General features: G+C 54.0%; 1 protein-coding gene across 4 annotated transcripts; it reads right to left on the bottom strand.

Moving 5' to 3' along the window:
- Positions 1-532: 532 nt before the first annotated feature.
- Positions 533-27,522, bottom strand: GPRC5B (G protein-coupled receptor class C group 5 member B). Of its 4 annotated transcripts, none has more exons than XR_014840682.1 (4): positions 26,073-26,226; positions 13,865-15,059; positions 3,923-4,742; positions 533-2,101 (listed from the first exon to the last, which is right to left on the bottom strand). XR_014840682.1 is itself a non-coding variant. In XM_085017446.1 (4 exons), the coding sequence occupies exons 2-4, from the start codon at positions 15,049-15,051 to the stop codon at positions 2,057-2,059; spliced, it is 1,164 nt and encodes a 387-aa protein (XP_084873572.1). In that variant the 5' UTR covers positions 15,052-15,059; positions 27,279-27,522; the 3' UTR covers positions 533-2,056. The 4 variants fall into 4 exon arrangements, 3 of the variants coding, with proteins under 3 accessions (XP_084873572.1, XP_020942190.1, XP_084873571.1); XM_085017446.1 differs by lacking the exon at positions 26,073-26,226 and adding an exon at positions 27,279-27,522 and having other exon boundaries at positions 3,923-4,035; positions 14,046-15,059; XM_021086531.2 differs by having other exon boundaries at positions 3,923-4,035; positions 14,046-15,059.
- Positions 27,523-27,547: the final 25 nt, after the last annotated feature.

The raw sequence follows: 27,547 nt of genomic DNA, 5'->3' as shown, positions 1-27,547 counted from the left end.
CCTGTGAATTCTCCCCTCCGCAAGGGAGGCGGGCTCGCGGCCCGCGTCACCGATGGGATCACAGCGCGCCGAAGGACTCCAGGGAGCGGGGGTGAGCCACCGTCTCCTGGCACGAGAACGCGTAACGCGGCCGTTTTTCACCGGAATGGACCGAGGCGTTCGGAGATGTCTGTGATTTTCAGAATTCTGGGTCTGCACATGCATCCGCTCCCACTGCCACCCCAGGTCCTAGCTTCTCTCCCTCCCCCACCCTCCACCCAACACTCCCAAGTTTCCAGTCCAGCCAGTGGCATCTTTGGCACAGGGGGCTGGGGGCTGGTTCTCTAGAAGCAAGCACATGCTCTGGGCGGGGAGGGCGCTTCACGGTCGGTGCCATGCTCCCTCTTCCCCATGCTGGTACCGCAGGAAATGCGCTAACGTCGCGCGGAAGGCCACGCAGGGGTGGCTAGCTTGGCCTCCATACTCTGGTGCCCTGCGAGGACGGGGGTGGGGGAGGGGGAGGGGGAGGACGGGACAACAGCAGACTGGGGCCTCGAGAAAAATCAGGTTTATTAAAACATACTCAGCTCAGACATGTTGGCTAGTGACAGGTCAGTTTCCCCGCAAACACTAACCTTTTCCATTTTTGCTAAAGGTTAAAGGCTTCTGGGTTGTTTTATAGAAAAAAGCAATACAGTGATTAGAGTATATGCAAAGGACCCACCCCTCATGTATACATTCCAGGCCGTCAGGTTAAAACTCTTTACTTTGAATCGTTGCTAGCGATTATGCTGGCCAAACAGTGCGGAGACCATGGGGCTTTTAATGGCCAAGATGTTCAAAGCGCCAAAGAAAGGAGATGACTTGGTCAGGACAGATGGAAACCATGGCAGAAACAATGGGCTTGGAAGAGAACCATTTTCATGGAACTCGCAGAAAACCAAGACAAAAATGTCCCCCACACCCTCCCAAAGCAGCCACAGACCCTCAGGGGCACCTCCCGGCCCTGGACCTTTCACCACAACCGCATCGAAGACTCAAGACCTCACCGAGGTCTTGCTGGAGTGCAGGTGCCAGCTCTCCACCCCCTGCCCCCTGGCCACATGACAGCATCAGGGAACATCTCCTATGGCATCTGCCTCCCGGCCAAGCCGGAGCGCTTTGAGCTGCTGGCCCCATTTGAGCTTTGGACATGAATGCGGGGACAGAACTGGGGAAGGGCTGGAGGAACACTGATGAGGTGGGAGGAGGGGGGAGGGATAGGAGGGAGGGGAGAGATGGCTGCCCGGGGAGGGAGGCAGGAGGGAGAGGCCCAGAGAGGGAACAGGGGCGGGTGGCCACTTTCTGCATGTGACAGTCCCTTCCATGCCCAGGGAGCCTCCTCTTCTTTGGCACGTGCCAGGATCTCTCTCCCATCACTGTTTGTAAAGCTCTCCCCATCACTGCTTATAAATATCTCGCCATGATTTGGCTGGTCCTCGCCCTGGAATCACACCCACAATCTCCTTAACTGCTTCTGATCCGCCCCCTGAAATGTGAAAACCCACAGGCAGGCCGGTAGAAAGCCCCCAATCATCCTCCTCTGAACCGAGCATCTCCAAGAGGCCGCCTGGGGTCCAGCACCGGCCTCGCAGGGGCGATGGTGCGGGGAGATCCTTGTTCAACCAACACCAGCCTCGCCCACTGGCCGTGAACTTGGTTCTGTTCTAACCCCACTGGCTGTGAACTAGGTTCTGTTGTAGCCCCAGAGGATGAGACCGTCTTCCCAACCCCATTTTTGAGGGAGCCTAATCCTATCTGCAATTAGCTTTGCTTTAGTTGGCGGGGTCTGAGGTTGGTTTGGTTATGACGTGTGTGGGGGTGGGTGGCTGGGGGGGCAGGGGAGGGCAGTCGGTGTTAGCTTTTCAGTTCAGCAGCGTTCACATTTACACGAAATCCCCTGTCGAGGATTTCCAAATCTCCTGGCTGCGAGGCGGCCTTGTTCAGCTACTGTTACCGATTTCTCCCTCCAGAAAGACACAGCCAGGGACTAAAATCGGTAAGAGAGAGATTCTGAGTCTCTGGAACTTAAAGTCTTTCACCAAAGGTGTCTTCCAGTGTAAGTGGGCGGAGCAGTTGGGATCTGGAAACAGGAAGAACACGCTAAGAACGCTGAGCGTGGCAAAGTCAATGTCAGAAACCCATTCGTTAACGAAGTACCCAAGATAAGTTACCTCGCCAGCTCCTAACGGGGCTCAGTCATTCCCAAGAAAAGTGACACCCACCAGGTGTTACGATGCTCCAGTTCTTGGGAAGGCCACCTCCCCTTTTCTGTAACCACGCCTCCCCAGCAAAAGTTCCCTTACCCAGAAGCCCACGTCACTTCTCAGTCCAGCTGTTTTTGGGGTTTTTGGTCTTTTTAGGGCTGCACCTGTGGCACGTGGAGATTCCCAGGCTAGGGGTCCAATCGGAGCTGTAGCCACCGGCCTACACCACAGCCACAGCATCGCAGGATCTGAGCCGCATCTGCGACCGACACCACAGCCACAGCAATGGGGGATCTTTAACCCACTGATCAAGGCCAGGGATCAAACCTTCGTCCTCATGGATTTGTTGCTGCCGAGTCAAGATGGGAACTCTAGTCCAGGTGTTTTTATGTGACTGGACCAGGAGAACTTAAAAGAGTGACTGGTGGGGCTAGTTTCTAACTATCTGTATTATAACACACAGACCAAATGCTTGCAACCAAGCTTTTCTTGGCACCTAACAATAAACAGGCCAATGGATGGCTGGGGATCTTTACAAATACAATCTCTGAGCTTCCTTGCTTTGAACCCATTCCAAACCAGGGCAAACCAAGGTATCCCACATGCGCCAAAGGCCAGGAAAACCCAAGTTTTCCCTAGAAATCAAAGGCCATCCCTGAATCACAGTTAAAAAACAAAAACAAAACCAAAAAAAACTCAGGTTGAGTTATGGAGCTGGCACATGATATAAAGAATGGAATCCAATTTACAGGTGTAAACTGGCTCATGGGCTGTTTCTGAAAGAAGCATGTAGCTATGCTTGGAAATTAAATGTGGGGATGAGAGGGCGTGTTTCGGCTGCTGGAGAAACAAAAGGATGTCGTTCCACGGAGGCAAAATGTAAAGGGTGACAATTCTGACGAAGGTCTGTTTGGCATCAGATAGTAAACCTGCTTCTGTGTTCACAGGTGAGAAATGATAATCACTTCAATTTTTTTTTTTTTTTTGGTCCTTTTCTGGGGCCGCACCCGCAGCATATGGAGGTTCCCCGGCTAGGGGTCCAATCGGAGCTGTAGCCGCCAGCCTACATACACCACAGCCACAGCAACATGGGATCTGAGCTGTATCTGTGACCTACGCCACAGCTCACGGATCCTTAACCTACTGAGCGAGGCCAGGGATTGAACCTGCGTCCTCATGGATGCTAGTCGAGTTTGTCAACCGCTGAGCCACGATGGGAACTCCCGTCACTTCAATTTTTAAAAGAAATCTTTCAGGGAGAGGGGTGGGGGGACCCAGCATTCATCTGGAGCCCAGAGAGAGGGGAGCAGGGGACAACGGGGGCTCCACTAGGTGGAAGGTAGCAAAATCTGCCAGAGTTTCATAATGCTGGGCTTTTCTCGCAAGGCACCTCCCAGAGAGCAGGTGGATGGGGCACCGTCTGTATAATGGAAACCAGAGAATCCACGGAGTACAAGGCCCCAGGAAAGGGAGATTCTTTCCAATGAAGCTACAGATGGTCAGCTAAGTACAGGTGGATGCTCCGTGCGTGGAGAAAGGGGACAGAGAGAAGAAAAATGGAAGCACTGCATGCAAGGGGGCATCAACGTGAGCCGCTGTCTCTGCAGGCCCCCCAAAGCAGCCTCCACAGAGCAGAGGATCCCCCAACACTGACCGCGCCTCGGCTTCCTGCCAGAGCATCATCCCCGGATACTTACAGTGCCCCCGTTGAGCACGACGGCCATCTCAGTGGGCTGGTACACGTTGCTTCTGAACGGGGCGCTGGGTCTGTTTCCCACACTGCCGTTGCGAAATCCTGCCGTTCGGAGCGCTAAGGGAGGGAAGGGCAACACAAGACCAGAAAGAAAGAGAAAAAAAAAAAAAAGACACAATTTTGTTTTCGTCCAGGCCTCCACACCATGCTCCAGGCAACTCCCCCTGCCCCACCCCCTTGTCACAAGCCAGATTCAAAACAAAAGTCACAAAGGCACTTTGTTCTCTGGCTTTCTCGGAGCCTGACCCGTCTCCGTGGGGTTGGGGAGTCCGCAGAATCCAGGGTTGAGGTGGCTCTCGGGGAGGGGACCCTGGGTGGAGTCCCTCCCTGCCCCGCCCCGCCCCAGCCCCTGGGGGTCACGGATGACAGGGGAGTCCCCCCATCCCTCAGGAGGGCTCCTCTGACCAAAGACCTTCTCGCTGCTGAGCGCCCTTCATGTCAAGTTCAACATCACACTGTCCAGCACGGTTTCTGGGCAACCCTGAGAACGTGGACCTCAAATATACGAGAGAGGTGGGATACCCTCATGGGAAGGGGACAGAGGGGCGCCAGCACTCGGGTGGGGTTCTAGACGGGGCGGGGGGGGGGGAAGAAAGGAGATCTGAAGCAATGACAAAAGAGGTCCGCACTTTATCACCTCTGAAAGGTGAATAAACAGCATTTCTTATTTGCGGCGTACTTTTATTTATTTATTTATTTATTTATTTATTTTCATCTTTTTGCCTTTTCTAGGGCCGCTTCCATGGCACATGGAGGTTCCCAGGCTAGGGGTCGAATTGGAGCTGTAGCCACCAGCCTACACCACAGCCACAGCAATGCGGGATCCGAGCTGCGTCTGCAACTTACACCACAGCTCATGGCAACGCCAGATCCCTAACCCACTGAGCAAGGCCAGGGATCGAACCTGCAACCTCATGGTTCCTAGTCAGATTCATTAACCACTGTGCCACAATGGGAAGTCCTTTTTTTTTTTTACTTTTAGACATCCACCTTTTTCTTTTTTGGTAGCACCCAAGGCACATGGAAGCTCCCAGGCCAGGGATCAAATCTGAGTGGCAGCTTCGGCAACGCTGGATCCTTAACCCACTGTGCTGGGCTGGGATCAAACTCTTGCCGCTGCAGAGACAACATCGAATCCTTAACCTGCTGTGTCACACGCACCAAAAAAAATCCTTTCCTTTTTTTTAAAAAATTTTTAAAATTTATTTATTTATTGCCTTTTTTTTTTTTTTTAGGGCTGCACCCACAGCATGTGGAGGTTCCCAGGCTAGGGGTCGAATCAGAGCAGTAGCCACCAGCCTACACCACAGTCACAGCAACAGGGGATCTGAGCCTCATCTGTGACCTACACCACGGCTCATGGCAACGCCAGATCCTTAACCCACTGAGCGAGGCCAGGGATCGAACCTGCATCCTCATGGATCCTCATCGGGTTCGTTAACTGCTGTGCCATGATGGGAACTCCAAGAGAATCTGTATTCTTGACCACCAACGCCATACTGGCTCCAGATACTATGTTTTTAACCATTACACTTCATTACTTAGGAGCAACTTGGGTTTGTTTGTTTGTTTGTTTTTGTCATTTTAGGGCTACACCCACAGCATATGGAGGTTCTCAAGCTAGGAGTCGAATCAGAGCTGTAGCTGCCAGCCTCCACCACAGCCACAGCGACTCAGGATCAAGCTGTGTCTTTGACCTACACCACAGCTCATGGCAATGCCAGATCCTTCACCCACTGAGTGAGGCCAGGGATGGAACCTGTGTCCTCATGGATGCTAGTCAGATTCATTTCTGCTGAGCCATGATGGGAACTCCAGAAGCAATTTGATTTTAAGTGACATTAGGGTCAACTCAGCCCAGACAGAACTAAGGGAAGTCGGAGCAGAGAGAAGCAGGGTGAGGAAGGCATGTTCCAAGACCAGACTCGTGACAACCTCTTTGCTTTAGCATCTCCGAACCTTCTGAGCTCCCATGCATGTGCACACAGGAGACGCCCTTTCTGGAAAGTAGAGAAGGTTGTTGGGGGGGGGACCCAGGGGCGTGAGTGTCCATGGACCCTAGCTAGCCTCAATTCCTAGCTGAGATCTCCTTGAAGACAGGGAAAAGCAAACAGCACAGCTGTCCTCCTAGTGCAGGGACCCAGCCAGCTGTGGAGGGGGGCGGATCTGGCTCTCACACATTCTCTTCAAAGAAACAAAGGCTTGACTCTACCGGCCAGCTGTGGGCTGCCTTGGCCAAAGGACCCCTCTCTGCAGTGGTTATTTGTGGTTCTCCTCTGGTAAACACCCCTCCCACATTCTAGGTCTCCAAGTCCTCGCTACAACTGCCTCCTCCCCTGGCCTTGCAGTGGGCCTGTGATTTAGGCCTGGCCAATCAGGTCCCATCGGAGCTAACCCTGGGATTTTTGGTCAAGCATCCTGGAAAATGGTCCCCTTTTCTATGGGGACTCTGTAAGCCTGGAGCTGTAGCCTGCCATGATACTCACAGAGCCAAGAGATGGAGTGAGACCAAATCTTGTCATCCCTTGAGCCTCCTGGATGGTTCCATTCCTGAAGCCTGATCTCCAGTACATTAGTTGCTATTGTTTGTTTTGGTTAAACTGCTTTAGATCAGACTTTTTTATTTTATTTTTATTACTTGCAACTTTAAGAATCTCACTAACACCCTACTCTGACCTGGATCAGCTCTGAAAGGCAAGAGGGGCTCACCCATCAGGAGGTCCCAACAGGAATATTAAGACCACAGGCTAAATGCCAGCCTTCTGCTGTGGAGAATGCAAGAGAGGCTGGATTGGCCCTGCCCCCAAAGCTGACTCTGGGCCTTCCGCTGGGAAGCCAAGGGGCAGAGTTTAAATAGCCCGTGGCCTAATGAGATCAGAGAGATCCCTTAACAGAAGAAAGAACACTTTCTTGCTCCTTTGAAAGGTGAACTTTTAATGTGCCTTGTTAACGCCTTCCAAAATGTGATCTGAAGTGTTATATCCTTCGGTGTATTTTCATCTTCTAGCACATAGCTCATGCCTTGTTGATACTTCCTAAGAGACGGGCTGGGGAAGTCATAACTGGCGTCTCGCTGGGGAAAGGAAATCAAGGAGCAGTGGTTGCTGGGGCTTGGCTGAGCCACAGGCCAGCCTGGGGGATGCCCTTCCCATCTCTTTTTTTTTGTTGTTGTTGTTTGTTTTTTTTTGTCGTTTCGCCTTTTCTAGGGCCGCTTCCCACGGCGTATGGAGGTTTCCAGGCTAGGGGTCTAATCAGAGCTGTAGCCGCTGGCCTATGCCATAGCCACAGCAATCCTGGATCTGAGCCGCGTCTGTAACATACACCACAGCTCACAGCAACACCAGATCCTTAACCCACTGAGCAAGGCCAGGGATCGAACCTACAACCTCATGGTTCCTAGTCGGACTTGTTAACCACTGCACCACGACGGGAACTCCTCCATCTCTTAATATCAGGGATGGACTACAAGGTTAGAGACCCTGAAAGCCTGGCTGGTTAAAATGCAAGAGAGTTCTTGCTGCGGCTCAGCAGTAATGAAGCCGACTAATACCCATGAGGACATGGGTTTGATCCCTGGCTTCACTCAGTGGGTTAAGGATCTGGCGTTGCTGTGAGCTGGGGTTTAGATCGCAGACGCGGCTCAGATCTGGCGTGGCTGCGGGCTGTGGCTGTGGCCGGCAGCTGCAGCTCCGATTCGACTCCTAGCCCCTAGCCTGGGAAACTGCATATGCCATAGATGCATCCCTAAAAGGCAAAAAGCCAAAACCAGCCAACCAACCAACCAACCAACCAACCAAAAAAACACGGAATAAAAACAAGGCTAACTGTAGCTCCCGGGCGAAAGGTCCCTTGTGGGTTCCCTAAAATAGAATCTGGCTGAGGTCAGCCCCAAAGACGACCACAGCTGCTCTCACCATGCCAAGGGAGGATGCCCACATGTTTCCCAGCCAGCAAAGTAGGGTTTCTAGAACAAAGGCAATCCTAGCCAGGAGGACAATTTTGCCTCTCCCCGTGAGCCTTTCATGGGAACTGGCTTTGTCTGGGCCCACGTGAATTTTGGTAGCCACGTACTTGGGATGATGCAAAAAAAAGGGGGGGTTGTTCAAAGAAGTCTGACAGCACCCAAGGTGGGTGAAGAAGGGGGTTCTCATACAGCTATTCAGGGGAGACTAAATTAGTCCATCTTTTTGCAGGGTGGCATCTGGCAGGAGATATCAAGATTGAAAGAAAGGTGCAGACTCTCTGAAGCATGTCTAGGAATCTGTTTTTGCAAAGAGTTAATGATCAAGGGCACAAAGAGGAATGGATAAGACCGTTCACTGCAGCACTTACTTTTTTTTTGCTTTTTAGGGCCATACCCTCGGCATATGGAGGTTCCCAGGCTAGGGGTTTAATCGGAGCTGTAGCCGCTGGCCTCCACCACAGCCACAGCAACGCCAGATCCGAGCCGCGTCTGCGAGCTACACCACAGCCCAAGGCACCGCTGGATCCTTTACCCACTGAGAGAAGCCAGGGATTGAACCTGCATCCTCATAGTTCCTAGTCAGATTCGTTTCCACTGCACCACGACGGGAACTCCCACTGCAGCACTTACTTATTATATGCAAAGGCAGAAGCAAGCAGAGGATTCACCAGCTAAGATCAAGCAAGCAGAGGATTCACCAGCTTTCCTGGGGTGCCTCCTGGAAAGCTCTGCTTCATGCAAAGGGTATTGGAGCTCTGCAGGCACTGACCTGGAAAGGCTCCCCTCCACGATACACCGCTGGTTTAAGCAAGCACCGTGCAGAGTACCACTCAGACCCGAGGTTTCCACCTGGTTACATCTGAGATGCACTCGGAGAACTTCAGCTACCTAAGCCCACACAGACGTCATCCGAAGGAGGGGGCAGGCGCTGGTAATTTGTTTAAAGCTGCCCAAGAGACTATGAGGTGCAGACAGGTTAAGAACTGCTTGCTCTACGGGACTGTTGTGTGTGTGAGAGAGAGAGAGAGAGAGAGAGAGTGTGTGTGTGTGTGTGTGTGTGTGTGTAGAGAGAGAGGGAGAGGCTGTGTGTGTGCTCATCAAGATATGTCCGGCAACACTGGAGCAAACAGTTGGCAGAAGTTGCCTTTGGGCAATGGGATTTTGAGCTATTTTTATTATTTTCTCTCTTTCTTCCTCTCTTTCTTTCTTTCCTTCCTTCCTTCTTTCCTTTCTTTTTCCTCTCTCCCTTCCTTCCTCCTTCCCTTTTTCTTTTTGTGGCCACCCCCGGCATATGGAATGCCTGAGCCAGGGATCAGATCTGAGCTACAGATCTGTGCCGCAGCTGCTGCGATGCCAGATCCTTAACCCACTGTGCCGGGCCAGGGATTGAACCTATGTCCCAGCACTGCAGAGATGCCACTGATCCCATTTTGTCAACAGCAGGAATTCCAATTTTTTTTTTTTTCCCCACTTACTCAACTTCTACATGGTTGTTGCTGATCTTTTGTCATCAGGAAGAAATAGTAAAACTATTTCTGGGAGTTCCCGTCATGGCGCAGTGGTTAACAAATCCGACTAGGAACCATGAGGTTGCGGGTTCGGTCCCTGCCCTTGCTCAGTGGGTTAACGATCCGGCGTTGCCGTGAGCTGTGGTGTAGGTTGCAGACGTGGCTCGGATCCCGCGTTGCTGTGGCTCTGGCGTAGGCCGGTGGCTACAGCTCCAATTCAACCCCTGGCCTGGGAACCTCCATATGCCGCGGGAGCGGCCCAAGAAATAGCAACAACAAAAACAACAACAACAAAAAAAGACAAAAGACAAAAGACAAAAAAACAAACAAACAAACAAAAAAAACTATTTCTGTTTTGGAAAAGGAAGGGAATGAAGAACCACCTCCTTGGCTTTGGAAGGCAGAACATGAGAGAGATGGGTGGGTGGAGTTCCCCTCGTGGCTCAGTTAACAAATCCGACTAGGAACCATGAGGTTGCAGGTTCGATCCCTGGCCTCACTCAGTGGGTTAAGGATCCAGCGTTGCCATGAGCCGTGGTGTAGGTTTCAGATGCAGCTTGGATCTGGTGTTGCTGTGGCTGTGGTGGAGGCTGGCAGTTATAACTCCTAGTGGACCCCTAGCCTGGGAACTTCCATATGACGCAGGTGCAGCCCTAAAAAGCAAAACAAACAAACAAACAAACAAACAAAAAGAGCTGGGTGGGTGTGTGGGGCACACCCTGACACCCCCTGTGCCACCTCTGGCACTGCTGGTACCAGCGCGGTTCCCAAATCCCTTTGATCTCCGGCTCTTACAAGGATATGAGGTCCTGGCTGCGTTTTTCCAAGAAAGGATGCGTTTGTGTAAGGGGATTCAAAAAAACCAACCTTCCCCCTCATTGCACTGCTGTGGGCTCTGCAGTGGGCTTGAACAAACTGCCTGACACTCCTGGACTCAGTTTCCTGCTCTGTAAAATGGGACTGATAATCCCTGTCTTCTCAACACACAGTCATTCTGACACATCCATGAGATGAGGGACATTTAAGCACTTTAAGAAGAGTAACTCTGTGGCAGAGTGGTCAGTCCACCTGGGTTGACACCCCGGCTCTGCCTCAGCCTTTCTGTGCCTCAGTTTCCCATCTACAATAATCCTCATTGGATTATCGCAGGAATTAAGTGAGATTAGCTGCTAAAATGCTCAGAACGGTCCCTGGTCTGTGCTAAGCACCCAGGAAAGGTTAGCCATCCCTGCTTTTTTTTGGGGGGGGGGATGCTTATGGAGTTCCCGGGCCAGGGATCAGATCTGAGCCGTAGTTGCAACCTACACCACAGCTGCAGCAACACCAGTCCCCAACCCACTGTGCCAGGTCAGGGATCAAACCTGAGTACCAGGTAGCTCCAGAGACACTGCTGATCCTGTTGCTCCACAGTGGGGTCTCCATAGCCATCCCTACTTTTGAAGACCCTAATACTTGGGTAGTTCTAACATCCCTCTTTCACTGCAGACAGACTAGACCCTCAGGTTCAACAGCACTGGTTCTCAGCCTTCTGGGGATGGCAAAGGGCTTTGAGAATCTGACACAGCAACAGACTAAGTTTACTCCCCAATGAATATATACAAATTTACATCCATTTCAGGAGTTCCTGTCATCTGTGGGATCCGATGGGGGGGGTCCATGGATCTCAAATGAAGAGGTTCCTATTCCAGGAGAAGCCAAGGAAGAGGTGGCTCCACCAGGACCCCAGGAACTGGCCAGGGGCCTGGCCTCTGGCATCACGTGCTCAGCGAAGACCCCGGTGCCAACCCCCACCTCTTCCTGGCAACCCTGGGAGCCAGCCCTACCGGAGCTGCCGCTCAGCGCTGCCAAATCGCTGGACAAACACAGCCTTGCTGGCCTGGGGTTTTCCCGTAAGAAGGCACCGCTGTGATAAAGGCCACACCAGGACTTCCGACTCTCCCTGCCAGGGGGTGGGGGTGAGGCTGTCTCAGTCCATCCTGTGGGTCTGGTCGGGAGCAGGGGTGCGCAGGCAGCTGGGCACATCCTGGTGGGGAGGAGGGCAGGGAGGTGCCCTTAAGGACCTAGTGGCTCGATGTGCTTCTCCCTGCCCGGAGCAGGTGGGCGGGCTGTGCTCCGGGCCTTGTCCCTCAAGCCAACGAGGCTGACTTCCTGGTACCATCAACCAGGCAGCGAGGCCCAGGTGTCTGGGGGAGCGTCACAGAAAAGGGGACCATGACGGTCTGGCAAGGGGCCACCTCCAAGCTGTGTGTTTTCGGGCCAAACTGCACCCCCTACAGCCTCCACTTATTTACCTATAAGATGGGAGTAATAACAGGCCCTACGGCCGTTCCTGTCGTGGCGCAGTGGTTAACGAACCTGACGAGTATCCATGAAGATGTGGGTTCTATCCCTGGCCTGGCTCAGTGGCTTAAGGATCCAACGTTGCTATGACTGTGGTGTAGGCCAGCGGCTACAGCTCCACTTGGACCCCTAGCCTGGGAACCTCCATAGGCTGCGGGTGCGGCCCTAAAGACAAAAAAGAAACAAACAAAAAAACCAAAAACCAAAACAAAACAAAACAAAAAAACAGGCCCTGTCTTATCAGGCAGAGGTGTGGACTAATAAGATAACACAAGTTAAGGCACAGACTAGTGCCCGGCATGATGACTATGCTGGGTAATTATTACCTGCTGCTGCTGCTATTGTTACTGGAACTCCTGATAAATCTTTAGGTAACTGAGACAAAGCATTTTTTTTCCTTTGTACGGCTGCACCTGCGACATATGGGAGTTCCCAGGCTAGGGGTCGAATGGGAGCTGTAGCTGCCAACCTACGCCACAGCCACAGCAACAGGGGATCTGAACCACATCTGCGATCTACACCCCAGTTCACGGAAATGCCGGATTCATAACCCACTGAGTGAGGCCAAGGATGGAACCCATGTCCTCACAGCCACCACGTCAGGTTCTTAACCCACGGAGCCACAACGGGAACTCCTCAGGCTCTGCTTTCAGAGGAGCCCAACCAAGATGAACATCCAGGAGATCCCGTTGTGGCTCCGTGGTAACAAATCTCACTAGTATCCCTGAGGACACAGGTTCGAACCCTGGCCCCACTCCATGGATTAAGGATCTGGCGTTCTCGTGAGCTGTGGTGTAGGTGGAAGATGTGGCTCAGATCCTGAGTTGCTGTGGCTGTGGCATAGGCTGGCAGCTGCAGCTCCAATTCAACCCCTAGCCTGGGAGCCTCCATATGCCATGTGTGCGGCCCTATAAAGACCAAAAAAAGAAAAAGATGAAGATCCAACAGGCTGGGCACACCGGAGCCCCTCAGAGCATAACTTCTCACTCGATACGGTACACGAAGCATTACATCTAAGAAGGCTCTGAACCCGGATGTCTGATTCTAGGGCCCAAATTTATACATCCCTGGTGACAAAGGTAGGGGAGGGGACACAAGTATTGCCCCTCACCATCCCCTGCCTCCATCTAGTACCTGGCCTATAAACTCAAACTCTTCCAGGGAGCCAGGGACTTAATGTCGATATGGTACAACTGCTGGGGTAGGGAGCCACGGGGAGTGGCGGGGAAGGTGGCACAAGAAAGTAAATTCCCACCTAAAGGGTCACCACGACTCAGTGAGAGGTAAGTGACAGCACCTTCCAGCCAGCTCTAGACAACTGCTGCCAAGGTAGGGACAGCAGCCCAGCACTGCCCACATGTGGCTTTTCATAAAAGGCCAGGGGAGTTCCCACTATGGCTCAGCAGGTTAAGAACCCAGCAGTGTCCATGAGGATTCAGGTTCGATCCCTGGCCTCACGCAGTGGGTTAAGGGTTCCGGCCTTGCCACAAGCTGTGGCCTAGGTCACATATGCAGCTTGGGTTCCATGTTGCCCTGGCTGTGGCACAGACCCAAAGCTGCAGCTCCCATTTGATCCCTAGCCCGGGAACTTCCATAGTCCATGGGTATGGCCCTAAAAAGAAGGGGAAAAAAGAAGCCAGAGGAATTCCCTGGTAGCCTAGCAGTTAAGGACTCATCGTTGTCACTGCCGTGGCTTCCGTTCTATCCCTGACCAGGAAACTTCCCACATGCTGTGGGTGTGATCAAAAAAAAAGAGAGAGAGAGAAAAGAAAAGCCAGGAGCCTGGATATTCATATTAACATAGTTGACAGTTGATAGGAAAAAACTGTAAATAAGAATTCATCTCGGAGTTCCCATTGTGGCACAGCAGAAATGAATCCGACTAGGAACCATGAGGACATGGTTCGATCCCCGGCCTCGCTCAGTGGGTTGGGGAATCTGATGTTGCCATGAGCTGTGATGTAGGTTGCAGATGCGGCTCGGATCCGGCGTTACTGTGGCTGTGGTGTAGGCTGGCAGTGGTAGCTCTGATTGGACCTCTAGCCTGGGAACCTCCATGTGCTGTGGGTGTGGCCCTAAAAGGCAAAAAATAAAAATAAAAAAAGAATGCGTGTCGAGGCCAGTTTCAGCACAGGGGGCAATTGTCGTGGGCTCTGATCTGTCAGGACGGTCCCCAGGCCCCCGAGCCCCACGGGAGGGAGGAGAGAGCCTTTGGGGAGGAGCGGCCTCGGCCGGCGGGGCGGCGCCCACTTTACCTGCATTGTGTTCGTCCATCGAGAAGGCCTTGTTCTCCATGTAGGTCCGAGGCAGCTGCACGTCCTCCTCGAACGCGGTCTCCCGCATCCTCGGCTGCGACGTGTCGAAGTAGTTGGGCGTGTTTTCCTGCGGGGCCGGCAGGATGGTGCAGTGGATCTCCGGGATGGCGTGGAAGATGACAAAGACCCAGCCACTGGCCACCAGCGTGATGGCCAAGGTGGGGTCGCCCCAGGCGTCTCCCTGCCGCAGCTCGGCGTTGCCGAAAAGGTACATGGTCATCCAGGCCACCCAGATGAGCAGGGAGAGGAAGGCGGTGACCAGGAGGCAGGCCCCGTTCTGCTTCCACTTCTTGAACTTGCCACAGAGCGTGAAGAGGGCCAGCCCCAGGGTGGCCACGAGCAGGACCATGTCGTAGATGAGGGCCATGGCGAAGTCCATGGGCTCGTAGGCACAGGCGGGCTTCGCGTCGCGCAGCACCGTCAGGACCAGCCACTCGATGGCAATGATGACCTGCACCAGCATCAGGCACAGGGCCATGCCCACCAGCTGCCAGCTGGAAGGGCTCTTGCCGTGGCGCACCAGCCTCCGCACGCGCCACGCCTGGCTCAGCAGGCAGGAGAAGCAGAGCGCGAAGAGGACGCCCCAGAGGAACCGGCGGACGGAGCAGATGGTCTCGTCCTCCCGGATGATGAAGGCGAATGTCAGCCCAAAGAGGCCCAGGGTCCCCAGGAGGAAGAGGAAGTGGAGGCCCACAGGGTCCTTCTTCTCCTTGTCCTTGATGAAGGGAAGGCGCACCAGGAGGATGAGCATCAGGAGCAGCGTGATCAGGGCGCCCGCCCCGGCCACGGCCTCCACCACGATGCCCCAGATGGTGTCCAGGTCGCACAGGGACACGTACTGAGGGAGGAGGTCCAGCCCGCAGCCCCGGGAAGTGCTGGCGTTCTCAGAGGCCCCGGAGGCGATCACGAAGAGCAGGAGGAAGGCGAGCACCTGGTGGGGTCTCATCTTTCTCTCTGACACCACGAACAGTCCAGAAAAGTTGGGCGGGGGAGGGGAAAAGACCAATTCGTCATAAGACTTCCCACCTCACTTCAAACCCACCAGCCCATGTGGCGCCTTGGGACATGTCAGGAAAAAAAGTGCCCCTTCCTCCAGGCAGCACAGCCCGGCATAGGGTTGGGAGGGGGAGGAAAGCTCCCGCCTTCGCCCTCGGCCTGGCACAGTGACCAACCCGCCAGGAACGATCACCGCTAGTGGCTGGCAGAGAGGAGGGGAGGGAGACTCGCTTTCTCCGAACACGCTTTCATCGTCTTTGAATTTGAGGCCGTGTCCAACCTCTTCAAAAATACAAGAATACAATGGAATTTTAAAGAGATGGTCGGGGGGCTGAGCACTGCGCAGGGAGAAGAGCCCGCAAACCCGCTTCAGCGTCTCAGTGGTAACAGCTGGCATTTACCGGTGACTCACCGTTGGCCAGGCATCGACGGATCCAGTCCTCACACTGGTGCCAAAACAGTCTTGAGGAGGCTGGGACACTTGGCCAAGGTCACACCACTCAGCTCTTAGAAGCGTTCCCTCGCTCCTCACACCCCCCACCCCCACAAAGATCTCCGTGCAGCCCCCAGCAAGGAGGTCTACACAGCAGCCCGGGCCAGCCCCTCCTTACACCCCCCCCCCCCGCCACCCCCCACCCGCAAGGAAAACTGCTCCTTCCCCCATCACCGGTCTCAGACCCATGCCATCCACTCAGACCTTGGCCAAGGTCACAGCCCCATCCCCCTCGACCAGCGCTGCTCTCCTGTTTCTTCTTGGCTCTAATCCTGTCATCTTTTTGCCTGTTGCCTTTGCTTCTCCCGTCGCTTCCTCCTCTCCTCCCTTCCTGTCTTTCTACATCCCTAGCTGCAGGGGGGCTGGGACCCTGTCCTGCTCATCAGCGTGGACCAGGGTTTCTCAACCTTGAAATTATGGACGCTTGGGATCTGATACGTCCTGTCCTGTCCTGGGCATTGCAAGGCGTTTAGCAGCATCCTTGGCCTCTACCCACTAGGGGACTGATGCACACACCCTCCCCCAATTGTGACACCCCACCACCACCACCAAATTTTTAGACCCTATCAATGTCCCTTGACGGAAAAATCACGAGGAAGCACAGAGGAGATGCTTCCCAAACGCCGAGTGAACAAGACTCCTCACCCTGGGTGCTTTCCTCTAGCCACTGCCACCAGCTCCTTGTTTTTGGAGGGAGCCTGGCCTTGGGAAAGCCACAGGGGCTGCGAGGTGCTTCCAGGGCTCTCAAGCCAGCCTTAGCTCCACCCACAGGGAGGTTGTAACCAGCCACCTTCTGGGCAGCTCAGCACACCCCTGGGGCTTTCTTAAGTAAATGCAGTATTGACCACCTCTCTCTCTGCTCCTTTAGGAGATACAGTGAGCAGCCCGGATCCTGCCTTGCTCGGGATAAATTATTGATGCTGCTGAAGGAGAAGGAGCCTGGCGCTATACAGCCCGGCTCCCTGGCCTATAGATGAGAAAAGGCTGGCTGGGAACATGGGGCGTCCTGCAACAGATGCTCCTTAAACAAGCATCCCAGCCCTTGGCAATCGGGCCCATAGTCCAGCCACTATTTGTGGCCCTGCCACATCAGCCACCGGAGTGTCTCCTCAGCTATTTATGCTTATTTTGTCTACACACCCCTACTTAACAGACTACTCACTGAGTCCCTGAAATTGAATCACTTAAAAGAAAACTCAAGACATTGAAATACTTGTCAATGGCACTCAGGTCACATACCCATTGGCCTATCCTACCTCTTCTGGAAAAACACTGTCCTGGTCAGAGCTGCTTGTCACAAGAGCACACTGGGAATCAAAATTTAAGAACCAGGTATGTTGAGAGTTCCCGTCGTGGCTCAGCAGTAACAAATCTGAGCAGGCTCCATGAGAACATGGGTTCCATCCCTGGCCTCGCTCAGTGGGTCAAGGATCTGGTGTTGCCATGAGCTGTGGTGTAGGTCCCAGGCTCGGCTTGGATCCCATGTTGCTGTGGCTGTGGTGTAGGCCGACAGCTGCAGTTCCAATTGGACCCCTAGCCTGGGAACCTCCATATGCCGTGGGTGCGGCCCTAAAAAGACAAAAAAAACAAAAAACAAAAAAACAAAGAAGAAAAAAAAAAAAGAACCAGCTCTGCTGGAACAAAATTCCAACAGCCCTGACACAGCACTGGATTTCCCCCAGACTTCTCATCAACTGCGAGCGTGATTAAGAGGCTTATCAACAAGTGACAATAGGACACACCCCAAGCAGCCTCTCCAGGTCACAGCCAGTCTCCCCCCAGGGTGGCTGGGAGGGCGACACATAGGAAAGTGCTTTTGGAGTTATCCGCTAACCCTCTCCCCACACACCCCCTAGGCCAGTGGTTCTCAAGTAGTAGTGATTCTGACCCCAGGGGACACCTGACCATGGCCAGGGTCATTTTTGGTCACAGCTGGGGAGACGGGGTACAACTGGCATGGGAGCGGGTTGAGTCCGGGGAAGGTGCTAAGCATCTAACCATGTAAAAGATGGCCCTCAACACAAAGAATTATCCAGCCTCACGTGCCTGCCGTGCTGAGGCCAAGAAAGCCTGGTTTACACGCTTGAGAGCAGTGTTGATGAGGAAGAAGCCAGGAAACCAGCCAGGCCTCTCAGCCTCAGGCCTGCATTCCACGCTCTTTCCTTGCAAGGACCTGGCCTTCTGGTAGGCACATGAACAGATGCTCAACATCACTGATGGTTAGAGAAATGCAAATCAAAACTACAAGGAGGTACCACCTCACACTGGTCAGAGTGGCCATCATTAATAAGCCTACAAATAACAAATGCTGGAAAGGGTGTGGAGAAAAGGGAACCCTCCTGCACTCTTGGTGGGAATGTAAGTTGCTACAACCACTATGAAGAACAGCATGGAGGTTCCTCAGAAAACTATACATAGAATCACCATATGATCCAGCAATCCCACTCCGGGCATATATCTGGACAAAACTGTAATTCAAAAGGACACATGCACCCCTATGTTCACTGCAGCACTATTCCCAATAGCCAAGACATGGAAACAACCTACATGTCCATTGACAGATGCATGGATTAAGAAGATACAGTACATATACACAATGGAATACTACTCAGCCATAAAAAGAACGAAATAAAGCCATTTGCAGCAACATGAATGAAACTAGAGATTCGCATACTAAGTGAAGTCAGTCAGAAAGAGAAAGACAAAAACCATATGATATCGCTTGTATGTGGAATCTAAACTATGGCACAGAAGAACCTATCTACAAAACAGAAACAGACTCACAGACATAGAGAACAGACTTGTGGTTGCCAAGGGGGAGAGGGGAGGGAGTAGGATGGACTGAGCATCTGGGGTTAGTAGATGCAACTAACCCCAAAACTATTCCATGTAGAATGGATAAGCAAGGAGGTCCTACACAGGGAACTATGCCCAGTCTCTTGGGATAGACCATGATGGAAAGTAATAAAAGAAAGGGAATGTGTATATATTGTATAACTGGGTCACTTTGCTATACAGCAGAATTGGCACAACACTGTAAATCAACTACACTTTAATTAAAAAAAAAAAAAAGAAAAGGGATTTCCTGTCGTGGCGCAGTGGAAAGGAATCTGACTAGGGACCCTGAGATTGCCAATTCCATCCTGGGCCTCGCTCAGTGGGTAAGGGATCTGGTGTTGCTGTGAGCTGTGGTGTAGGTCCCAGATGCAGCTTGGACCCTGAGTTGCTGTGGCTGGGCGTAGGCCGGTAGCTGTAGCTCTGATTGGACCCCCTAAACCGGGAACCTCCATATGCCGCAGGTGCGGCCCCAAAAAGCAAAACAAACAAACAAAACCCTGCCCTTCTTTAGCTTCCTTCACTCACTCTCTGGGGGGGGATCTCCTCTCTCCAGGTCCCCTACACCAACTGGGGGGACTTGGTTCCACCAGCTCCTCCCCACCCCATCCCAATTGGCCTTCCAACTACAACAGGAAGCCAAGGTGGAAGATAAACAGCAAGATGGCCACCAAGCTTCTGAAATTGTGCAGTTCTTCTGATCGTGGCCTAGGTCTCCAGCAGATGTGGGACATAGATAGATACACGCTTGCTTTCTGCTTTCATTCCTCAGGGTAGACTCCTCTCCTGGGACAGCCACTACTCCTGTTGCCCGGCTTCATTTCTCCAATTTCTGCACAGATCTCCTGATTTTCCTCGGGAGAGCCCCCTCAAGCCCTAGCTGCTAGCACCTGACCACAGGCCTGGCCAATCAGAGCGTTTATCCCACCCTCCTGGCACACTGATTGGTTCACAGACAGGCGTGTGGCCCCAACTAGACCGCGGGAGAATCAGTCTCACGATATTTCCCAGAATTAACTGGAAAGAGGTCTTATCAACTGGGGTGGATAAGCTAATAGACACCTGGAGCTGGAAAGGACCTATTTACCATCACAGGGAAAGAGCCCGTCAGAGAGTAAAGCTGACCCAGAGGAAATGGCCAAAGGAGGGTCCAGAATTGAATACAATGAAAGGCTGGATTCGATTATGCCTGAAGCCAGATTCCCAGGTTCCTGCCGTTCCATCGGCCAATGAACTTCCCTTTTTTGGATTAAGCCAGTTTGATCTGGGTTTATGTTACTTGCCAACAACGAGGTTCTTCTATACCTCCAGCAGGATGTGGCCCTCTTCTTCCAGGAAGTCCTCCCTACTCACATCTAGGCAGCCAGGGGTTCTGCGAGGGCCCAGTTGTCCCAAGCGGGTCATTATCATTGCTGAGGATGCGCATGAAGGTGACAGCCATTGTTCTACAGAACAAGGTCCAAGATGATCCGGAGGAGGGCTACACACCACCGCCCAGAATGAAGTGGCATTTCTAAGGGGTTCAGAATTGCCCCTCAGAGTTTTCTATCTCTGTCATAGTGCCCATGACAATGACAGTTACAGCACTTACTATGCTCCAGGCCCTCGTCTAGGCGTGTCACATATATCAGCGCCTTAGAATCTGGGCAATGACACCATGAAGCAAGCGTGTTTACGATCTCCGGTTTACAGGAAATAAAACAGAGAGGATAGTTGGCCTGTCCAAGGTCACACAGCTAGAAAGCAGTGGAGCCAGAGGACAAACAATTGTGCTATTGTTACTGGACTCTTACTACAGACCAGGGCTCTGGAAATGTCACGTTGTAAGCCCTTTGCTGGCTCATCTATCTAAATTATAAATTAGGTCCTTTCTGCCCTTTTATGCTCTCTACTTTCTTTCTTTTTTTTCTTTTCGGTCTTTTTATGGCCACACATGTCTGTGGAAGTTCCCGGGCAAGGGGTCGAATCAGAGCTGGAGCTGCAGGCCTTTGCCACAGCCACAGCAATGCCGGATCCTTAACCCACTGAATGAGGCCAGAGATCCAACCCACATCCTATGTCGGGTTCTTAACCCACTGAATCACAACAGAAACTCCCCCCACTTTTTTTTACCCTCAACACATGCTAGTTCCCGGGCCAGGGATTAAATCCGAGCTGCAATTGTGGCAACGCAGGATCATTTAACCCACAGTGCCTGGGAGGGGATTGAACCTGAGCCTCCACAGTGACCCGAGCCACTGCGGTTGGATTCTTAACCCACCGCACCACAGCGGAAGTATAGAGCCCTATGCTCTATACTCTTGATCTTTATCTTCATGGCATGTGCCGCAGTTTTCAATGATTTTATTTTATTACTCTTTTGGTCTGCCTCCACCCACCCCGCCCTTGTCTTATTCTGCACCAACTCCTCAGTGCCTGGCAAACGGGCAGGGCTCACAGCCCAGGTGCTGAATGAATGAGCAGATAAACATGGTCTCAATTGTCACATCACCCAGCCGGGAGATGCTCTCACTCTCATTTGATGGAGGAAGGGAATGAGAGCTTGAGAGGGTTTCAGTCGAAGTTCAATCCCCGGTCTGGCAGCAGCAGCAGCAACAGCATTGCCCGAGAACTTACAAAATGCAGACTCTCCCAAGTGAGCCTAGCTACCTGGGTTTCCACAGCCTTACGGCGAGCTCCAGGTATGCACAGATGCTGGGGTGCACTGAGATCGGAGAAGCAGGGATACACGCAGCGCAGGAGCCAGGACCCTGCCCCAGCACCTTCCACCTCACCACCCCTGCCCCTGCCCCAGCACCTTCCACCTCACCACCCCTGCCCCTGCCCCAGCACCTTCCACCTCACCACCCCTGCCCCTGCCCCAGCACCTTCCACCTCACCACCCCTGCCCCAGCCCCAGCAGGTGGTGCCCACTTGTGCTCCCCTGCACCCACCATCAGGTAAGCCCCATCCTGCCACCTCAGCCACCTGGGAACTCCCCCTGCTGAGCTTGGAGCAGCTCTCCAGGAACCTTAAACTGCACGACACCAGATTAGAGGTTTGGAGTCAGCCCCACAGCAAGGCTGATTGGGACGGGATGAATATATGGCAACAAACCTGTGGGATGTAGGCGTGCAACTCCTCAAAAGGAGTAATGAATAATGTGATGAACGCGCAAGACTCGGCTCACATACTAATTACTCTGCTGCCAGCCAGGCTCCCAGAAATGTGACTCATTCAGATGCTCTTAAATACACTGCATCGCACACACACGCGCACACACACTCTCCCCGCAGAGGGGCCAGAAGCCACGGGCAGGTGGTGGAACAGCACGCTTCATTTCTCACAAGCCGGGACCTGCAGAGGCTGGGAGGAATGCAGGCAAGATTCCTTGGGTAAGAAGGGCAGCCCTGGATGCCTGAAGGCCACAGGCAGGGCTGGTTCTTCCAGCCCTGGATCCCCACCAAGCTTGGCATAAATTTCCGGTTTATGCCCCTGGCACTTGCTAGAACCCTGTGATCCTGGGACAGCTGACTTAACCTTACTTGCCTCAGTTTCCTCATCTGCAAAATGGGGACAATAATACCTATCTTGTAGGGTTCCCGTGAGGATTGAGATAATTAATAACTAGGGTTTAGAACAACAGTTAACATGGGATAAGTACTTATATAGTAAATAACATGCCTGTTAAATAAATGAAAGATTGGCGGGAGTTCCCATTGTGGCACAGTGGAAACGAATTTGACTAGAAACCATGAGGTTTCGGGTTCGAGCCCTGGCCTTGCTCAGTGGGTTAAGGATCCAGCGTTGCCATGAGCTGTGGTGTGGGTTACAGACGCGGCTCAGATCTGGTGTTGCTGTGGCTGTGGTGTAGGCCGGCAGCTCCAGCTCTGATTGGACCCCTAGCCTGGGAATTTCCATATGCCACGGGTGCGGCCCTAAAAAGCAAAAAAAAAAAAAAAAAAAAAAAAAAAAAAAAAAGATTGGCAAATGCTTTGAGGTTGTGAACTTTTCTGACTCAGCTTTTCCAGGAGGGGCAGTTGCTACGGAGATGGGGCTGGACCAGGGCTCACCCAGGTATGTTTGTCTACCACCGGTTTCCAGCCTTCCTCGTCACTTATCAAGCAAAGAGGTCCCTGAGGTGATGATGTGAAGGGGAGAAGCCTCTGGGGGTGGTCTACCTTGGAGACTCCCCAAATCTCCTGGTCCCTAAGCACGTGCTCCAAATAGGAGCCTCACTGTGAGGGTGGTTTTTCCAGGGGGGAACCGGGGTGAGAGGACCCCAAGCCAGCCTGGGTGCCCCGAAACCAGTGTACCCATTGAGAAGTCAGAGCCAGGATACCCAGAAACCAGACACAAACCATTTTTTGGGGAATCTTCCCACCCACCCACACGAACCGAGATACGAGATGTACAAAACCTCCCTGGACCATGCCATTCTGACCTGCCTCGCCTTGTGCTACCAGAAGCATCTTAAACCCACCTTCTCGAAAGAAGGTGGGAGGCGCTCAAGAATGGAAGGGAAAGCAAAACTAAGCAACTCTGGAGGCGCTTTCATAGCCCTGGGCATGTTTAGCAGTTCGGTACCTGATGGCACAGAACTGACACTGCCGTAAGGCTCCCCAAGAGAGGAAGAGCTCTGTTCAAGGAAAGTCAGAGGGACCCGTGTGATGTTGGGCAGAACTTCTCAGACCTTCAGTCTCTTCTTCTGTAAAAACAAGGCTGACGTGAACTGTACTTAGAAAGTACTCAGCACGGAGCCTGGCACGCAGGGAGCACCGGGTCCCTGCTTATCACAAAGACAATCACGAGTCTCATTGTCCTACTGGGAACATGAAGAGGTGATGTAACTTGGCCAGGGGTTTCCTGGCATCGTGGGCCAAACTGGGACTAGAACCCACTTGTCCCAACTCCTGACCTCAAGGCCACTGCACCCCTGCCTGGACTCCCCCGTGTTTGGCAGAGGGCCAGGATGAGGCCGCCGGGCCAGTCACCCCACGCACCTCAGCGTTACACTCGGTTCCTGCCCACTCCCGTTATAGCCACCGGCCTATTTCCTGCTCCGGAGGGATGAAACTGTTACAGTGTTTCCTGACTTTAAACTCTTTCCCAGACCTGCCATCTCACCCTTTCCTATCTTTCCCAAGTTACACCATCTCATAATCTTCAGTTCCCACCGCCGCCCAGACCACCAGCCTATCTGGGGGCTCTCAAATTTAAGAACCCTTAGCAGGTTTGTAAACAGGGTGGCCAGAACACAGGCACCACGATCCATGAATAAATATGCAAAGCAGCTCCAATCCTGTAAATAAAAGCAATCATTTAAATGCAAATTGCATCCTCGGCTGCCCCTTTCAGGGTGGATGGCTCCTCTGGGGCTGTAATTCTCAGAAGAAAATGTGACTAACTCAGAACCCCCAGGAAGCTCTGCGTGAAAGTGCTTCTGGGGCTGCAGGCTCCGGGTGGGGGCCCGCTCAGGGCAGACAAACTGCCTAAAAGTGGGGAGTGGATTTTAAAACCGGACCCACCCCTGGCGTAGGCTCACAGGGCTGGCCAGGCTCAAAGCGGTCCCCACTGGTTGGACGGAGGAGGCTCCCAGCGTCTCGCCATCCCCCGAGGCAGGATGAAAGGGGAGCTGCTTTTCGTCTCCTCGTTGAGGTCAGGAGAGCTTTGAGAAATCAGAGCTCATGGCTTCCCGCTCCAAACCCTGCGAGGGTTCCCTGGCCCAAGGAGAGTAAAACCTAAACTCCCTTCCGTGGTCACGAATGAAGATCAACGTCTGGCCGGTCGCTACCATCCCCTCGCCGCCCCCGACTCTCCACATCTGCCTACGAGCTCCAGCCACAATGGCCTTTGTTCACTTCCTCTAAGCTCTTTCCCACTTCCAAGCTTTTGCACTCGCAGTGCCTTCTGCCTGGTTCGGTCTCCCCCGACCCCACGATCGCTGGTCGTAGGGCCCTCATCTCTCCGGGCTCCATCAAAATGTCACTCTCCTGAACCGTCTGCCCTTATGTCCAGGTACCATTGTCCCTCTATAGTACATCACGCTGTTTCATTTTCCCGGCAGCCCTTATCCCCATCGGAAGTTCGACCCACTTACAATTTAGTTACTTATTTAGGGTTCACCCACCTCCCTAGGGCCCTAGGAGCAGGGGTTTATCCATTTCGTACACTGTAGCGCCCCAGACCCACTTTGGGCACATCCGGCTGGCGCATTTATTGAAATAACACATGAATCCATAAAGATTTGGAGCTTCTCTTTCTAACAAGACTGCTTGTCTGGCTGCTGCCCGCGTCCCAAATGGCGACTCCCTCCCCTTCCATCTTTTCACTTCCCAACTCAGCTGACCCCTGTCCAGACAGCAGGGAACAAATAGGAAACTCCACAGTCTCCATGCAAAATTCGCCGGGGGGAGGACTCCCCAGCCACAGATGCCGATTTGCATTCTATTTACATGCCGTTTGCTGGCAGTTTCACTCCAGCTCTGAATTCCCCCGAAAGCCCCCACCCCTGGGGAAACTTCCGAATCAAGATTCCTCCGCTGAAGTTCCAAGGCTTTTGTGCCAGGTCCCTCCCCTACTTCTCTAGTCTTTGCAAGGATCCCCAGTTCCTCCAGGGCTCTCTTTGCTCAGGTGCCCCCCCCCAACCTGGTGCAGTTGAGCAGCCAATGTGGCGCGTGGCCCGGGGCCCCAGGCGGGGACGCCGCTGCCCGCCACGCTCCAGGGGCCTTTGTCCGCGCTCCAAGGAGCCGCCCCTTAGCGAACTGGGGACAAGTTGCGGAGTGGGGGGTGGGAGGTGGTATTGGCGAGGCCTGGGAGTGACAGAGCTAGGGAAAGAACCTTCCGGCTGTGCTAGAGTCCTCCTCCGGAGCAAGGTCGGCACCCCCCTCCCTGGCTAGTTAACCAGCTCCCTCCCACCCCACCCCCCAGCCCGCCAAGGCGGGTGCAAGCAGTAAGGAACCTGGGATGCAGAGGACTGGAACCCCGTGTCCGCCAAGGGGTGGGGATGCAGCACTGGGCTGGCTCACCTCTAGCCAGGCTGGAACAGAAAAGCTAGCCGACCCCTCTCCCCCGCCATTGTATGCAGCTGCCCCTCAATTGTCCCCCGGTCCCAGGTCTCAGCTCTGCCTCTTTTGGCCTGCAGTGTCCCCCTCTTGGTCCCGTAGTGCGCAGCCACGGCCGGCTGGGAGCTTGGCCCCTAGCCCCTGCGGCAGGTGCGGCAGCTCAACCCCAAAGCTCGGCCCCTGTGCCCCCAGCTCCGTCTGCCCTGCGTGTGGTCAGGGCCCACCGGCTTGCCACGCAGCCCCCAAACCTGCCCGCGGCTGCCCTCACAAATCACCCGGGCACGGCTGGGCTCCTTTACATTCCCAGTTGACCTTTGCCTCTGGTGGCCCCAGGACCCTCCTCAGGGACTTGGATCTCCTCCCGGTCCGGGTACACCCCTCCCCCCGAAAGGTCCCAACCCCCCCACCCCACCCTCTGCGGCTCCTCTCTCTCTTGGCACTGTAGTCCCCCCCTCCAATCCCCCATCTCACCCAGCAGATTAACCCCTTGGGGGGCCTTAGCACAGAAGCAGACCTCACCTCAACCCTCCCAAGTCCGGGCGGGAAAAGTTTCTGGGGTCCCCGCAGCGCCTCCACCCCACCCGCGCCGCTCGCACTCACCGACCCCCGCGGCCCCGAAGCGCCGACGCTCCCGCTGGCCCTCGGCTCTAGTCACATCTCTGCAGCGCCGCCGTGGCCCCAGCCCCGCGCGCGCCCGCCCGCCAGCCTGTCCGGCCTCACTGCATCGCACTCAGGAGCCGCTGCCGCGCGAGGCGCCCCCTGGCCCGGCCAGCGCAGCTGCAGCCGCCACGACCCCGCCCCTCCAGCCGGCCCGCCCCCTGGAGCTCCGCCCCCCGGAGCCTCCGAGCCCCGCCCCCGGCGGGGCCGCCGCAGGGCTGCTTGTTCCCAGTTGAATTCCGCTCAAGCTCCTCGCTCTTGGCCGGCGGCGCTGTGAGACGAGCCCCCTGCAGCGTCCCCGATTCGAGAATACTCCCTGCATATCCACAGTGCGCCCATAAGCAGTCTGGACATGCCGGACACATCCGCAGGTTGATGTACTTGCGGAAACACACACACGGAGCCCCCCAGCTCAGCACATTCTCCTACGTGGCTTCCTAAACAGAGACTTCCCCACTATATCCCAGCAAGAGCCGGGGCGCAGAGAGGATTCCGCCGCGCTCCTTCCAAAGTCACAAATGCCCCAGTATCCAACCAGGCAGCCCCTTCCCGCCTGGGCACACTCTAAATCCTCGCCCCTCCCAAAGGACTCTTGTCCCTTCACGTATCCTGAGCCCTACACCCGCGTCCTTGGCCGCCCCCAAACATACTCGAACGTCCACGGAGTACTCCTCACATGGGTCCATGCTCAAGATCCCACCACCGCCGCCACACACATCACACGCATTCGTCCACGATCTCCCTGCGCACACACCTGGCACTCCGCAGACGCTCAGGGCACAGGAGGGACGCGCGCCCATGGGGTAGCCACGGGACCTGCTCGAAGAAAGTGGTTCAGGGCGGCTGGGTCCTCGACACAGAGTCTGGCTCCTGTCCGAGGTCAGCATGAGCCTACCCGGCCTGGGAGCTGCTCTCCAGCTTCAGACCAGCTTCCCCAGGTCTTCCTTCCAAAGTCCCCAGAACTTTGAGGACCCCTCTGTGCTGTGGATAAGACGCCCCCACCCCCACCCCCACCCCATCTTGGCCCTACAAGACACAACAGGGGGAGGTACGCAGGAAGGTGGGTTGCCGAATAACACTCCCTTCTGGGGACAGCTGCAGACCCTGATCTTTGGGGAGCACTGACCTTTCAGATATTCGCATCCCTACCTTCGAGCCTGCGGCCAGGCCAAGGCGGTTTTCTATGGTCAGGCGACGTACCACTCGGACCTGCATCTTTCCAAACAACTCATCTTAAGTTTAAGGAAAAATGGAGAAGTACCACGAAACCGAAAAATTCCCGGTTTTATTGGCTGACGTATCCTCAGCGCCTGGAATAGGGTCTGGCACTCAGGAGACGATCTTTAGACATTTGCGAGACGACCCCTCCTCAGAGTCCGGGAACTGGAAAACTGGAACGTGGATGGGTACCGCCCCCT

Source organism: Sus scrofa, chromosome 3, assembly GCF_054392235.1.
Source record: "Sus scrofa isolate SSC_HxYL_T2T_F1_AM1 chromosome 3, Sscrofa_HxYL_maternal_Yorkshire_Landrace_v2.0, whole genome shotgun sequence".
Taxonomy (NCBI): Eukaryota; Metazoa; Chordata; class Mammalia; order Artiodactyla; family Suidae; genus Sus; species Sus scrofa.
The sequence above is the reverse complement of the archived record's forward strand: the minus strand, read 5'-3'. Positions and strand labels throughout refer to the sequence as shown.